Here is a 16,925-nt window from a genome sequence, read left to right on the forward strand (position 1 = left end):
AAAACAGATTCCTGCAGACACACAAAATGGCTCTATGAGTGTGCAGCAGAATTAGACACCCACCTGAAATGGAGAAACAGTATTTTGAGTGAGGTGGGGGAAGTGGAAAAAAAAAGAAAAAGGAGGGAACTTGTCCTAGAAAATGCTCTATGCCAGTTTAAAAATACTTGAAATGCACAGTTTTGAACAGTGGCACATTTAACAGGAGAGACTGCACCACAGAACATTCCCACATCCACTCCTTCAGTGGCAAATGCATGTTAAAATAAAACAAGTGGCATCTCTACTGCTACACTCAGTCTGTGCTCAGCTTGTGGTCAAAACCCGACGCAGACACACACTGTTGTGCTGTTCCACATGCTGTCACTGAGAGGACGACAATAACCCAAGTCCGTAAATAGTTGGCCTACATGAGGGGAACGGAAGGCCATGAAGCACATGCAGGAATATGTTGTACTCTGCCTTTGTATATAATCCAATTAGCGCTAAATGATAATCAATGAGTTCTGAGGATTAAAAGCTCGAGCGACTGAAGTCGTACATTGCAGCCGCACCTGTGAATGACTCATTCCTCTAAAGCAAAGACCAATTGAGCGCCGCATTCAACCACACAATCAGGCAATTTAGGGTGATTGCAGGCGCACACTAAAATGTATCAGAACAGGTTCGCGGATGAGAATGACGCAGTATAATTCTTCTGTATGAGCACTCATTGGCAGGTTGATTACTTTTTCTACTCTCTCCCATAACGTGAGGCTCTGTGATGACACACCAGTCTCTCGTGTAAGCGTGTGGTGTTTGTGGTGTTACCTCTGTCAGTGTCGTACAGGTAGACAAACTTCTCCCATTTGTAGTGGTCCAGCAGAGTGAGAACAGCGCCACGCAGACTGGGCCTCATCTGGATGACAAACTGCACATCGGCGTCGATGGGGAAGCTGGGTGTGATGAAGGAGGTGTGCAGGGCTCCGCAGAAGGAGGTCAGCGTGTTCATGGACTTCCTGTCATAGAAGCCAAAGATGGCGTACACTCCTCGGGAGAATTGGGAGCAGACTGGTGACAGACAGAGAGAGAGTGGGTTAGAAATGAGCACAAAGGCACATTAGGGTCATTTATGATCAGGCGTTACATCAGTCAAAGGACACCAACGTTTAGCCTTGATTGGGACATGACCACCAGCTCTCAATAGAAAAATGACTGCCACAAAAATTCAACCAAAGGGCTCACCGAATAAAATGTATGTCTCCTTATGTTTGCATGTTTTTCTTCCTGTTATTCAGCCATTTACAGCTGGAAACTGAGGATTGTAAATCGTTCACTCCCCACACCAAAGTCCATACAGAAAATCAGTGATTTTATATCATGGCGCACCTAAATTATTGATCCACTGCTGCCTCCATCAGTAAGTTAAAAGGTTATTTTGTGACTTTGGAGATTGAAATCTTCTGTCAGATTAATGCAAACTTACCGAACTGACCAGCAGCTCCTGTTTCCCCTCGAGCTTAAAACACTGATTTTCTGTATGGACTTTGGTGCAGGAGCGTGTGTGGAATAAGTGTGGATTTCATCAGGTGAGTCCTTTTTTAACCCGATTTTCCTTGAGTCCCTGCAGGCAGACACGTTTTTAGAGAGCGCGAGCGTTCACGTCCCAGGTTGTTTTTTAACAGATGGCGACACGCTTGGCAAATTCAGCACGGAAAATGCGTCAGTGACAAAAGCCCGGATTTCACAGTATAATTCAAGTTAAATTCTTGGTCTCATCTTGACAAATGTCAGTCAGTCATCATCTAACCGCTTTATCCTCCACCAGAGGGTCGCGGGGGGTGCTGTGCCAATCTCAGCTACATCGGGCGATAGGCGGGGTACACCCTGGACAGTTTGCCAGTCCATCGCAGGGCCACACACAGCTAGAGACAAACAACCATTCACTCTCACACTCACTCCTATGGTCAATTTAGAGTGTCCAATTTACCTAATCCCCACATTGCATGTTTTTGGACTGTGGGAGGAAGCCGGAGAACCCGGAGAGAACCCACGCACACACAGGGAGAACATGCAAACTCCATGCAGAAAGGCCCTTGTTCCAACCGGGGCTCGAACCCGGGTCTTCTCGCTGCAAGGCGAGAGTGCTAACCACTACACCACCGTGTGGCCCGTCTTGACAAATGTAAGTGTTAAAAATCTTAATGTGAAGTCGTGAACGGGGCGACATCATGACAAGATTAATCTTGCGAGCGAAGCAGCGACTATCTGAATAAATGGGTGCCATGTGGAATGTCTGCTCCTTGTGGCCATGCTCTGCTCCCCGCTGCCCTTCACTTCTCCTTGGTCTAAATGCAACCGCTTGGGCAATCAACTAGACATAATGGGGAAATCAGTGCACTGGCCTCAGCTCTTAATGGACAAATACCCTGAAACATGAGCATGCAAATGTGCAGGCACCGTGCTTAGCTGCAGTATACAAGATTTATATCCAGCCCTATCTGCTGCCGTGTGCGTGCCAATGGAAACGAGCTCTGGCCACAACAGCTCGCTATATCAGATACTCACTCTTACAAGGTATTTGCACATAAAAAATGGGTTTAATAACACTAAGCAAGAGTGGATTAGTTATTTTAGTACATTTTAGTAATGAGTGAAGGAAATGCTGGTCAATGCAGCAGAGCTGTAAGACTCCCTGTTCCACGTAGATCACACCCCTATTCTCAGAAGCTGCTCAGTATCACTAATCAGGGTTTAATGATGTTTTTATCTGCCTGATGGGATTTAATGAGGTGTCTTTTCCCCAGAATATGTAGGGGTGAAATGCAGCTATCGTGCAAAGTGTGGCCTGTAGCACACGATATGAACGTCTGCATACAAAATACATGTTAAGCGATATGTGAAACATGACTCATGATGATTTCACCCCATGAATTTGCACAGACTGTATGAATAATTTCTTTTACACCACCATTACATAATGATCAAGTCCCCATGGTCTTATGTAATATAACCAACACTTGATTAGCTGACTGTAGTTATTTAAAAAATGCATCTAAGACGTAAGAGACGTAAAAGAGAGTTCTTTAACTGAAATTTAAATCTGCAATGAGTAGTCGTGATCCATGATTGACAAATATACACAATTAAATGGAAAAAACACAACTTGTTAACTATTAGTGCCAACTAATTCCTTCCTCAATGTTTAATGGGGGTTTGCCTCAGAAGTTATAGCAGAGATGGTACAGAGGATGACCAAAATTACTTAAAAGTCATACTCTGAATACAAATATGGATTTCTATGGTTTAATTTATATGATTTGAATGCAGAATCAGGTCAGTCATCTTTCTTTCTGTCTGTCATTTAATCATCCCACCATCTTCTCAGCTTTCTCACACATCACATCTCACCAGTCTAACAAATACAAACGCTCAATCCACACAACGGAGCACAAAAATCAAGAGTCATTTGAAAGCATCATTTGGGCCCGTTGATAAATAGCCTCTGGTAAACCAGTCTCTCACTTTGTTATTGCATTTGGGTTTTGGATTCATCATGGGTGACAGCTACTCTAAATTAATTCTCATTACACATTATTCAGCGACTGTTTCCTTCATGGGAAATCCACTCATCCAAATATCATCTAATTCACAAAATGGCACTAATATCTATTGTCTGTCAAGGTTAAACGGAGGGTCTGCTCTCCTCAAGGACTAATGAAATCAAATTTAGACTCACAAAGCAGTAAACACTAGTCAACTACAGTAAATTCCTCTGAAGGTGGTCACCAATGAAAGTATGCATCATTTACTTCATCGCAGAGGAGAAGAGGAGATGCACAAATGCTCAGAATACTAACACAGTCTCAACATGCGTGATAAATATCCAACTCCAAAATCCAATCCTCAGCTTCACACTCCGTCCCCTTCTATTTTCATGTCCTCCATCACTTATGCCTGTTACTACCAGCATTGCTGTTGCTGTCCATCTTCCTCCCTCAACCTCCATTTCTCCCGCTCACCTCGCAAAGCTTAAACACGCAGATGCAACAGTTCCAGCGGCACCAGCACAGTCTCACAACTAACAGGAACTCAGGGGTTCACCGCATTCAGGGTCCCGGCTGTTGACAGCTGAGGGGTCTCTACTGAGTCTACATAAAACTGATTGAGGGATCAACTCGCAGAGTAACCGAGCCGACAAAGTGAATTCCTCATGCTCTGTAGCTGAGGGGAATAGAAAGGAGCTGCTGTCCTAGTCTGAAAAGAGAACACAGCATGCAGTGAGGAAATAGACTTTGCGCATGTAAGAAAGTAGAGTATGAGGACACGGAAATGTGAGAGTGAACTTTTTGGACAGAGTCACTGAAAAGAACCTTGAGGTTTGAGGAGATTCAAAAGGCTACTGCATTTGCACAAAGGGAGGATAATAGTTCTCACTTTGTGTGACAATAGCATATAATCTGTTGTGTTTTTCAACCTCTTTTCTAAGACCGGAGCTTGCAGCACCGCTGGAGGAGAGGAAAGAGGCAGGACATCAATTTGTTTTCCTGCCCCAACCTGTCCCAGGGTCATATGTCTCGTAAGCAGAGGAGGCAGAGGACACAGCTCGAACACACAGAGCCTGTCCCGAAATTACCAAACTTATAACGGATGGGGGTCAAAGAAAAACAAGAGGTGTTGAATAAGCCCAACAAACTACTGGGAGGTTTGTGTCAAAAGCACATACATGAAATTCTGCCCTTAAACATAATGAAGAACATTCACTATTCATCTATTCTATAAACAGAATACTAACTCTTTTATGTAGGCCATCATGTCCTTGCATCCACAAACATGGGAATGAATTGTCTTCCGCAGAATGTAACACCAGGAATGAATCTCTCCTTTTGTGAGAATAGCATATGTGCTATTATTGTGAAATGTGACCAATCAGCAGAGGCCAGCAACACTCAAAACTCCACTACTACTCCAAAAACTAGGGTCATACAGCTAGTTACAACTCCAATAATGCCATTGTTAATGTCCAAGTATTTCAATTGTGTGTGTCCTGTAATCCTTACCTTCACTATTGCCTCAATATAGATAGAAAAGCTGTTAATTATCGGAACTCTAAAAATATATAACCTTTAGAGACCAAAAGGCTGGCACAGGATCTTTACAAATCTGTGCAGTGGATGATAACAAATGTTGTAAATGTGCTGACTGACATTCAGCAGAATCAGTGTGTCCTCATGGAACTGAGCTGGGCAGCTGAACATTTCTCTGGATGATGAACCAGAAGACACTGACAACATCACTCCCCTGTGAGTCCAGGTGACGTGCATCGTTTGTGTTCTGTTTGTCAGCGGGACAGCGGTGTCGTGACCTGACTTAAACACGTAGGTCTGTGTCAGTAACGTTCATCAAGAACTACTGTAAATGCTCCTGCTTGTTGCGGGCACACAGTCCGGTCCAGTAGAGAACGACAAACCAGAATGACACAGAGAAGAACTCACATCATGATGACACAGATACCTGGTTGACTCATTTGCATGACGCCGAAGAATTTTGATTCCATTTTCATATTATTATTTACTTTCAAGGATGTATCAATGTGCAATTTTGATTGCATTTAGAAGATGTTCTTTTTTTCCATTTTCTTTGCTCTGCTCAAGTCATTTCTTACACAAATTACTTTTTTTTTTCCTCTAGTGACACCTTGAGGTTTGATAATACTGGTTTCTCTTGGAAGAATTGCCAGGAAATGTGTCACATTACTGTTTATCACTTTACGGATGAATTGACCGCTTCATTTTCACGCATCACTCACTTAAAAACAAAATATTAGCACGGCAACATGCTGCACTAAAAATACAATGCCATTGTTATTGTCAAGACGGTGTAATTAAAGGTGCAACAGACAACTTCGGAGTCCCTCGGGCTTCTTGTTTGGACACAGTCACAAAGTATAATAACGAGGAGCTGTTAAGGACACAGGTACTTTTTCCTTATATTGTGACATAATAAGCTCCCGTGGGTGAAGAAACCAAGTCAACACTATTCTCTACGAAACTGAGACGTTCCTCTGTGTCGAGTGACCGTTTCCCCCAAAATTTGAGTATTGAGTTTAAAACAACACACATGATTTAAACATGGTTATGCCAATATTTACAAAAAATATTGTCCATGAGCTTTTAAAAAGGTCAAAATTCCAAGCTTAAGGTTTAAGTTCCACACGCAGACAAACACACTTACTTAAGATCCCAGTAAATGTTTATTTTGAGATGAAAGTCTAACTGACAGCAAAGTGCACACAGTAAATGATCTCTGTGTTAAGTGTTCCATATTATTATTTTTTTTATCCGCATTACAGTCTGCATTGTTGTGCAATTCTTCTCAGTTGACCAACCACACAGGAAGCACGGGGCATAAAGGGACTGAAGCCTGAGTAGGTGTTTCTCCTCAGGCAGTGTGGCGGCGAGTTGGCTGGAATTCCCTCTTCTCTACAGATTAGAGCTGGGTAAAATCACATACAGTGTTTTTCGTTCAGTGAGCAACTACCCCCTGCAGATAGCAAGCGGGGCAAAACACTCACTGGATTAGCCCTAATCTGAGAAATACAACTGGATACGGCCCACATGCTAAAACAACACGACAGAAGGAAATCTACAGCAGCGATACAGAGACAGGGCCTGTGGCTACTGGTGCCTTGTGTGGGAAAAATACACTTTAATATTGCACTGCACTGCAGTAACAGCACCAACACTTCACCACCTACACATGCTTTGCATATACTGCAAAAAAAAGAGAAAGAAATCCTCTGAGGACCACTGTTAGAAAAGACAGAGGAATGTAACTCACTCAAAAAGACAGACATACTGCAGAGTCTAATGTGAATAATAAACTAATCTACCAAAGCTATATCAAAAATACCAGTGAAATATTTCATCAAATGTGTTAATCTTTTATTCATGACTTATTTCATCCTGTAGGAACATCCTTGGTAGATATTTCACTTGTTGTCCACTGATGCCTGCGGCGATTCTCTACCTCTGTGTTGTTATCGTATGTTTGAAAACACTGCCCTGGTCAGGGTAACGCTCTTTCATCTCATCGTGTTTCATACAGTGACAATAAAGCTTTTCAATCCGTCTATACGACTTTTACGGTTTAGTGAAATCAATATTTTCAGGATATTTCCCTGGATGAGCTCGGGTGAAATTAAGAGAACAGTAACGGCGTTTTCAGTGGCAGAAACACTGAAGGACGTTGTGTAAGACTGCAACAAACTGCTGCAGCATCACTGTAGCTTGTCAGTAGTGATCACCGTCGCTCTGTTACAGCACTGGCATGGAAGCACAGGATGAAAGACTAACGGCACATCTCCAGTGGCTTGGCCCAATCCTATTCAGCACTCCGCCATTTTACAGCATTCTAACCAGCCACGGTTGAGAGTTTCAGTTTGAGAAAAACAAGAAACGGAATCATGCGCGGCAGAGACTGGTGTCCTCAGTCAACTGATATTAAACAGCCTCTATTGTGCTCATTCATTAGGCATAAGCAGCCCCTTATTCAAAGAAAGATAAGGCTTTTATGCTGCACAATGAACCATGAGTGCTGTGCTGCCCCATAGCAGTACATCCAAATATCATTGCCTGTAAGTAAAATGATAATATAACTGTCTTTGGAGCAAGAATGTGTTTGCTATGGTTAATAATGGCAAATCTGAGGATGAGTACTCGTCAACTTGAGGCAGCTCATACAAACTGACAGAACTCTGGCTGCAGAAGCAGTGACTCGGATATTTTTATCACTGCATCATAATAAAGGGACATGCTTTTGGGGGAATATCTCCTTCTTTTCAGAAACGAGAGGATCGATTCAGAGTTTTCAAATGTTTTCAAAAACTCAGACGTGTGGTTGCCAGAATGTGTGCAACGAAAGGTGAGGGGAAACTGAAACTTTAATGCACAGTGTGGCTTTAAATAAGAGTCTTGTTCTTCCTCTGATTATCAGTCACCTCACAGACGCCGACACTGCCATAGTGTGCAGAATGCTGTGCCTCGGGCAATGCTGTTTGACAAGCTTCTTCCTGGTGCTCATGCAACATTCACCACTTGTCATTTTAAATGAGATGTGATGGATCTAAGGTTACGTATCGTTTGGTTACGTAGCCAGAATGTTTGTTTTACAACAGTAACTCCAACAATCATGATCTTTAATTTACCTTTTAAAACTGATGAGCTTTTTTTTATTCCTCAAACCTCACTGCTCCTGAAATGACTTCAGTTCAGTACGTTACTTAGTTACTAGCATTTCAGTTGTCAAAAGCTGTGAAGGTTAGTGGTGGAACTAGAAACACTGCTCATCCATTGATTGGGTGACAGTGAATTAACAGGAATGGAACGCACAAAACACAAATTAGTAACTTTTAAATATATACTTTGACTTAGACTTGGACTTTTTTTTATTGTCCTCCAGATCCAATATTATTACAATGCTGATCAAAGCCAAATTTTGGCAAAGCAAAATATTTTGGTACAAAACATAAATAAGAAATACTGTACAGGAGTTATAAATGAAACTAGCGTAAGAATATATGAAAATATAGTAAAAAAATATATATATTCTACATATTGTTAATATTGCACAGCAATATGTAGCCCGTACTCGTTAGCTTCATTATTTATGAAGCTAACGCAGCTATCACTGGTCTACACACAGTTTGGTGATACTGCAACACATCAATTATTAAAATGATCAACTAAAAAATTTAAAAAACCCTTAAAACAGAGGGCACTGGGAGTGCAGTTTGACCTGCATCCATGCTTTATTTAATATAATGATATGAAGTATTCTTTAGTGACAATTTTTGTCACAAACAGACAAAGCGTCTGAAATAGGAATGGGACAATAACACTTCTTTGTGTCCGATACCGATATCAATAACTCTACCGATACCGTTATTATTGCGATACAGTCATTTTAGACCATTTGAGTCATTTCAAAGACATAATTCTCCAACTGCGTAAACAAATATTGTTCTCTCAAAAAGAAGAAATAAACAGCCCAAACATGACTCGGATAAAATGTTTTTTTGCTGATTTTAATTTACATTTTTACAGTGTGCATAGTGACGCATTATAAGCATTAATATATAGGATTTTTGGATTGTATCGGATTCTACATTTTTATCGGTCTGTTATCCGATCCAGTGATTTTGACCAGTATCTAACCGATACTTCCCATCCCTAGTCTGAAAAGCAGCGAGTGGAAGTATTTCTGGTTCTTCGCCATAGATTGTAAAGAAACAAACTAATCTGCTGACTCAGCTGTTACAGCTCCACCAAATCTAAGCATCAGTGGACTTAGTCGGTGTCGGTGACATCGCACACAAGCGCGTGTTGTCATGTCTGTCACTCTCAGCAGAGATGGTTAGAAAACCGTTGTTCAGCTCCTCAGTGTGAAGGGATGGACACTGACAATGTAAACGCAAGCCAAATCTGCTTCGCTTTGACGTTAACTACACTGTGGCAAATTTAAACAATGTGCAGTTGGTGTTTTACTTTATCTTTCTTCGCCTACAGCCTCCAATACTCAGCTAAGATGGGAGAATGACTGCGATATGATTCTTGATATTAGAGGGAATGGTCATTTTTACATCATTGTTCTCATTTTCATTCAAAAAACATACTCAAAATGATTACTGTGTGAGATGTTTGCAGCTCTGTGATAAACAAAGACTGTTCTCTTCAGTCTGCAGAATAAGATGTGATTAGATCGAGACGACAATTCAGCTAAAAATTATATTTTAGCACATCAGCCCTAGTAAGAATGGTATTATTTGTTAATTGTTAATTATACAACTCTGAAGTTTAAGCGTCATCTACTGCATGTGTATTATCATTTTATTTCATTTTATTCATTTCTTATACCAACTCTTAGGGATATTACACTTCTGGTTGTGACTCCAGTTTGAAACTAAAGAATTTCCATCAGGGATCAATAAAGTAATTCTGATTCTGATTCATCTTCTAACCAAAACAAGTGATGAAAATGTGGGTTTCATTTGCTAAAATGTTGAATGTTGCCGTTTCATCCAGATAAGGCAAGGCAAGAAGATGAGAACGAAGGAGAAGAGTAGGAGGAGGGGGAGAAGAAGAATATCTGGCTACATAAGCTGTGTTGCATTAGTTGGACTGTCCATTGCCTACACACTCAAGTGCTCTAACATTAGCGTCTGTCTGAGCAGCATCACACTGGTTGAGTCATAGCAGAGGGAGGATAGGTAGCCATAATAGGTGATCTGAAAATAAACATTTATCTCTGGATACATTCTACACCGCATAGTGACACAACAGATGGGGAATATATTGAAATAAAAACGAGCTTACTAATTTACACTTGTGTCTTATACCTTGCAGAGATGTGTGAAGCAGTGTGAGGGTAAACACAGAAGCTTGATCAGTCATTGAATAAACACCTGATAATGATACGAAATGACCCGTGGTTGAATGTGCTCTGTCGCTACAACAAAACGCTACGATGCCAATTGATTTTACTTGTCTCTAGTAATGTCCGGCATGGCCATCGGCTCTGTCTCCTCCTGCCCTGACCTCACACTTAATGGACGTGACCCCCTCCTATTTCTGCGTTTACGCACACTCCATCCTCACATCAATGTCACATTAATACGTCCTGCAGCTTCACTTCAGCCACACATTGTTGAGATAATAAACCCGACAGCACAGTGAGGTTCTCTTTGACACTGAAACAATTCAGTCCACTTACACTGACTGGAAATGGTTTGCTACAACATACAAGCATCCTCAGCTGCTTAGAGGTTTTTTTTTTAAAAAAACTGTCATTCTGCAGTGTAAGCATTAAAGTGAAAATTCAGCATCTCTGGTTGGAGAATCAAACATTTGCAAGCAGAAAGTGACTCCCATAGAGAAAATGAAAGCTTGGTAAGAATTGATTTTTCCATAGTGGAGAACAAACTGCTGCAACAATCACACACACACACACACACAGACACACACTCCACTGCTACTGCTGCTGCTGCTGCTGCTGGACTGTAGCCTTCCACCTATTGATCCATATTGCCAATAACAGAGTGGTTTGCCATCAGGGATTTGTAACGATCATTATGTACTGACCCAGCTGGAGGACAGCACTGTTGTCCTGTTTTATTTAAAAAAAAGAGTATATACAACAAATGCAACAACTGAGCACTAAACAAAGAGTCATTACTCTTTCACATAACTAATTATTCCTTCCATCATTCCATAAACCTGCCTTTCCCACCTTCATTCGTTCTGTCGCTCACTTGTTTATTTCATTATAGCAGAGATTCTTCAACGGCTTCCACTAATGATTCTTATCAAGTCATGCTTGATTCTTTTCTAGATGAATCAATTCGCCCAACAGGTTATGAAAAATGTCAACGGGTAACGACATATCCCCCAAACGTTTCGTTTTGTCCATAAACCAACGACACTCAGACTTCAGTTCATGGAGGAGCAAGAAAAATAAAACATGTTACCCTTGAAGAAGCAGGAATCAGAGACCTTAAACAGCTAAATGAACGTAGTTATGGATTTATAACCGCAGCCCTAATTATAAAGTAATCCAAAACAATTTCAGAATACAAACTTTGTCATTTTTTAAGCATTTTGTAAACAAACCCAATGATCACAACAAATAAGTAGATTTAAAACTCATCATATTTCTACTTTCCACAAGGCAGCTGCATAGCGATGACTAACCTATTGTTGCCAGACATGAAATATGTCAAATCATAATCGTCACATTCATTTGTTACATTGACACCAGTGGAATAACTGAGTATTATACAAAACAGTCTACTAAATATAGAAATATGTAGCTTGGTGCATCTTTAAGCAAAGCGGACTGAACTGATCCACAATGAGCTGCTGAACAGCGGACTGGAGACGATCGTACCCTTGCATCAGCACATCTCGCTGAAATGAATTCTCCTAATTATGTTGGTTTTTGTTTATGCTTTTAGGAAAGAAAAACTTTAGCGAGTATTTTGCTACAAGTCAGTGCCGCTGTTGTGTGAAATGTTATTAAGAGCATGGTCTAAAAACATACAGAGACTTTCACAGTTTCAGTCTACAGAACAACAAGTGGTAAAACAAATCGTGTTGATTAAGTTTCTCCCCCTAAAAAGCACGGTTGTGTGGGACAATCCCAGCACATCATCAGTTTCTGAAATACTCAGTCCAGCCTGTCTGGCATCTACAACAATGCTCAGTTAAATGTCACTTAAAGGAGAATTCCAGGTTTTTTCCACGTGGGCCCTTTGTTTATGACGCAATATACAATATACAACGTAATCCTACAGGGCATTTAATGTTATCTCCGACAAAAGTGCTCGTTATTTAACGACACAAACTGCTGTTGCTCAAGAATCTAGAATTCTGAATGAAGCACTAGTGACGCCCCCTTTAAATCCCACTAGAGTGAGAATGACATCAAATTCTGGTGAAATTCCCTGAAATGTGATTGGCTAAATAGATATGTGCATAAACAACCATTGTTTAGTACTGATTGCCCATCCAATTATTTGTGTGTAACCCACACAGCCCATGATCTGTGTAAATAAAACAACTTGTTCACACAAAGTAATTGAGTAAGTAGCAACTGCACTTGTACATTACTGTATTAATAGTTTTATGGCATTAGGGCAAATTATAGAAGAGCGTGTGCTTTATCCCAGATGTGGATAAGACGAGCAGCATGTAGTATTAATCTCCTCCTCAACGACAACTAATGAAGTGCCCTTGAGCTAAGCACTGACCCCACAGCTGCTCCAGTGTAATTACTCATCAGCAGACAGTCCAAGGCTGTGGTTCAACTGGGCAGCGTCAAGGTGCAAGTTTGTCAAAGAGCGTAATCCTGCATCTGCCCGCAATTTCTCCTCGAGGCTGCTCATCATTCGCCGCCACACATCACTTCAGCAGCGCTGTGGATTTTTTTTATTACAACCAAGCCCTTGATGTATGAGTTAGCAGTTTTGTTTTCCATTTTTAAGCCCCTTTTTCGCACTTCATTAGGTTACACAGGCATCTCTGCAGCTGCTGACGGAGTTTGAAGAGCCGCAGCTGATCTTTAAGCGCGGAGTGTGAAGAGCAGTTGGTGGGAAGGAGGATAACAAATTAATTCTCCAGACAGAGCTCGGTGCCCTACATGGCAGAGGAGTGACTGGTAGACCAATTATGAAGCCATCTCACACTCCACAGCTCTTCCTATCAAATCCATCATGTTTGCAGGGATGACTACACGGATTACAACGTGTTACAGTCGATACTTTGAGCTATTTATAAAAATAAAAGTGCAGTAAGACAAATGAATACTGCTGTGGAGATGGTGTAACACCATGAGGCTATTAGAGGCTGGTTTGTCTGTTTGTTATTTATTTTGGTTGATTTGCTTGGGGGGCCACACGCTTGGTGTAGTGGTTAGCACTCTTGCCTTTGCAGCAAGAAGGCCTGGGGTTTTGCGACCTGCAGTTCCCCCCAAAAACATGCAGATTTGGGGATTAGACAAATTGGGCACTAAATTTACCGTAGGTGTGAGTGTGATAGTGGATAATTGCTTGTCTCTATGTGGCCCTGTCCAGGGTGTACCACGACTTTCTCCATAATCAGCTGGGAGGATGACGCTGTGGAGGATCTGTGGATGGATTATTCATTTGGCCATTTCCCCACTCCATCTGCTTAACTTAAAAAAAACATAGCACTCGTACTCCGTCTCGCTAATCTGCATTTTGTATCTACACTGCAGTGCACGTTAAACAGGGAAATCAAAAATAAACTTTGAATGAAAAAGTAAAGCATTTATCAGGTTTCTGAGAACAATATTGGCCAATGCAGAGAAGAAAATTGGCTGAATTCGGATTCATCAAGAACCAAAAAAATGAACCGATTAATCGGCCAACCAAGAAATTGATTTAATTGTTATAAATGATTATCAAGGCCTAATCCTGATCTACACAGGTCTAGTATATATAATAAATGTCAATCAGAAAGTCAACTTACTATATTATTTAATTATTTGACATTAGCCCATTTGATTAACATTTAGAAGTAAAGATGACTTTGGGGACATGTTGGAGTTTCATTGTGGAGAGTTTGAGGAGAAATATTAGGTCAAATGGAATACATATAATGCAACCAAGACAGCTAGCTCGCCATGTTTGCGTCATCAACACTTGAACACAAAAATCACTGTGTTTGGTCATCTAGATGCCATCATGCTTCATTATCCAGCTGCTGAATTTCGGACGGCGTGGCAAGTGGCCATCCATTTCGGTCATTAAAGAACATTTAACATCATCTATTTATTTCAAACAAACAAACAGTGTTTATATAACTGTACTCACATGCATGCGTGACAGAGAAACTGTTGGAGGACTCCAGGTTGTCCACGTTGTAGTTGAGGTGGAAGGGTTTCTCCGTCGCATTCTGGTTGGTGTTATACAGCTGCACAGCAAACCTGAAGGCGCTGTGCTCCTGCACCGTGGAGCGCATGAACAGCCCACCTACATGGAAATGTACCATACACTATACTTTACTGTCCATTTGAGGATTTGTTTCCATATATATATATATATATTCACATATATAGCACTGTGCCAATGCTCAGGACAGCAGCTCTTATGTTTGTACGTCTGTCAAATGATGTGATCATTGGCATTTGGATTGGAAAGAAGCAACTGAAAGTTGTGCTATATGATATATATGATATTAACAAACTATCAATGGGTTTAACTCACACAACATTTGTATGTAAAGCTCAAGCGTGTCATGAATAAACCTGGTGTTAGGGGCCTTTTTCCACAACAGATGTTTGTCAACGTGAAATAGTGGCTCAAACACCGGCTTGTCCAGTAACATTAATCCACATTTGAAAGAGCCACAGCCACAGTGCTATTGTTCAAGTGTAATTGTAGGTCACACTAAATAATTGACACTTTAACCTGTGAAAGCTGTTAAATTGTGTTGTTTCTTTTGAAATTGTATTATTTTAATTTGTAGTGATTGGGAAATAATTGTGGTGTATGGTTATTATAGCATTGTAAAACCACAAATCTACACAGTATTGTATATACATATGTGTGTATGTATAAAAATAGCCTAAACTTGCACAAGTAATAATGGACTATAAACCTTTGCACGTAACAATAAAGAAATGAAGGATGATTTATTGAGGACATGAACTGAGGACAAAATGTCACATCTCCTTCTTAACATGCACGAGCAGTGCACTTTTATTCTCAGTGCTTAGGGCATTTTATAACGTGAGGACATGCGGAAATAAGTAGATCAGATGATTTTAGAGTCAAATCAAACACTGCAGATGCTGAAACTTACGTTTCCAGTTTTACCAAACCGCCCACACACAAAAAATAAAAAAATAAAAAATAAAAAATAAAAAACCTCCCGTGGCTTTATGAGAAGTCATCTCTGCAGTGACCTGCAGGGACGTGTCCTATTTAGACTACGCGAACAAAAGAAACGCGTCCCACATCGAACTTACCGATGTTGATTTGATTCGGGAACCCGGCCAGCGCGTCCTCCACAAGAGACAATAAAACAAGGACTGTCGCTATTGTGCGATGCCACATTTTGTCTCTGCGAGAAGTGAGACCAACTCCCGGTGTGGATGTGACAGAGGCACAGCAGAGAGAACCACGTCCACCGGCTGTGCGCAAAAGAAATCCACAAGATGCGGCGGCTCTTTCTCTCTCTTCCCCTCTCTCTCTCTCTCTCTCCCTCCCTCCCTCCCTCTCTCTCACTCACTCACTGACTGACTGTGTGCACCCACGTTGAATGTGTGCCAACGCAACTGCAGCGCCAACCTCCCTGCTCCTGCTTCGGCTCCTGCTCCTGCTTCTGCTCTCCTGCTCCTGCTCCTGCTCCTGCTTCTGCTCCTGCTTCCTGCTGCTGTGATGATGATGATGATGATGCTGCTGCTGAAGATGCTGCTGCTGGAAACCTAAACCCAATGTTTTATCTCAAAGATGTAGGAGGAGGAGGAGGAGGAGAGGGGAAGCGGATCTCCTTACTGTTGGAGCCAGAGAGAGAGAGAAAGGGAGAGAAGGAAGAAAGGAGAGAAAGATGAGGAAGGGATGGGGTGCGTGTATAAAACTTGGTCTGATGTTGAATTATAATAAGAGAAGCCTGCTTTCTTCCTCTTCACATCACCAGAGTTAGTGTGTGAGCCAGTGCAGTGAGCTGGGTTCAGTGTATGTATCACACCAAACATGCACCAAATCTGTTGACATTAATTCACATTATCGGGACAAAAATCACGACCATAAATAGCTACATTTTAAGGTGAAGACATGTTTTAAAGTTAGGCTGAGGTAAGGGTTGGGTTAACATAAGGGTCAGGGTTACAATTAGGCCAGAAGTAATTTAGGCTACGGTTAGAGTAAGGCTCCAGGAAATGAAAGTCATGGAAACTAGTGTGTGCAGTAAGCTGTGAGGACAAATTTGGATTCAAAGATATCTTTGTGAGGACATTTTGACTGGTCTGCATAACTTTAAAGGGCTTTTGACTTGGTTTTGGGGTTAAGTGTTCAGGGATCAGGGTTAATAACACACTCGTCCTCCTCATGAAGAACAAAACCTGCTCCCTGTGAGACAGAACCTTCTTTCTGAAGAAGTGGTTAAGTTAAGATTATCTGGCTATGGTTAAGATTGGGCATAATACTTTGTAACGGCTGTCCAAATCGTGAATGGTCGTCAATGCGGTCCTATGAAGAGTAGCTGCACAAACCTCTGTGTGTGTGTGTGTGTGTGTGTCAGCTCTTTGGCATAAATGAGACCAGTCGTCCCCATGGAGACAAAAACCAGAATTGTAGTTGTGGAGGTTAAAGTAAGGGTTAAGCATTAACTGGTTATGGCTTTGGTAAATTGTTCAAAATAAATGGA

At 41.3% G+C, this 16,925-nt stretch overlaps 1 protein-coding gene across 4 annotated transcripts in view; it reads right to left on the minus strand.

The window, feature by feature from the left end:
• LOC122779250 (glutamate receptor 3-like) overlaps nucleotides 1-15,746 on the minus strand; it is a 72,767-nt gene extending 57,021 nt beyond the window's left edge. For all 4 annotated transcript variants that reach the window (XM_044041417.1, XM_044041416.1, XM_044041420.1 and 1 more), the window contains exons 1-3: nucleotides 15,526-15,746; nucleotides 14,369-14,527; nucleotides 811-1,050 (exon numbers count right to left, since the gene is read on the minus strand). In XM_044041417.1, the coding sequence (XP_043897352.1) occupies nucleotides 811-1,050; nucleotides 14,369-14,527; nucleotides 15,526-15,613 (487 nt within the window). In that variant the 5' untranslated portion in view covers nucleotides 15,614-15,746. The remainder of the gene's footprint in view (nucleotides 1-810; nucleotides 1,051-14,368; nucleotides 14,528-15,525) is intronic.
• Between the last annotated feature and the right edge of the window lie 1,179 nt (nucleotides 15,747-16,925).

The sequence above is a fragment of the Solea senegalensis genome, linkage group LG13 (genome assembly GCF_019176455.1).
Source record: "Solea senegalensis isolate Sse05_10M linkage group LG13, IFAPA_SoseM_1, whole genome shotgun sequence".
Taxonomy (NCBI): domain Eukaryota; kingdom Metazoa; phylum Chordata; class Actinopteri; order Pleuronectiformes; family Soleidae; genus Solea; species Solea senegalensis.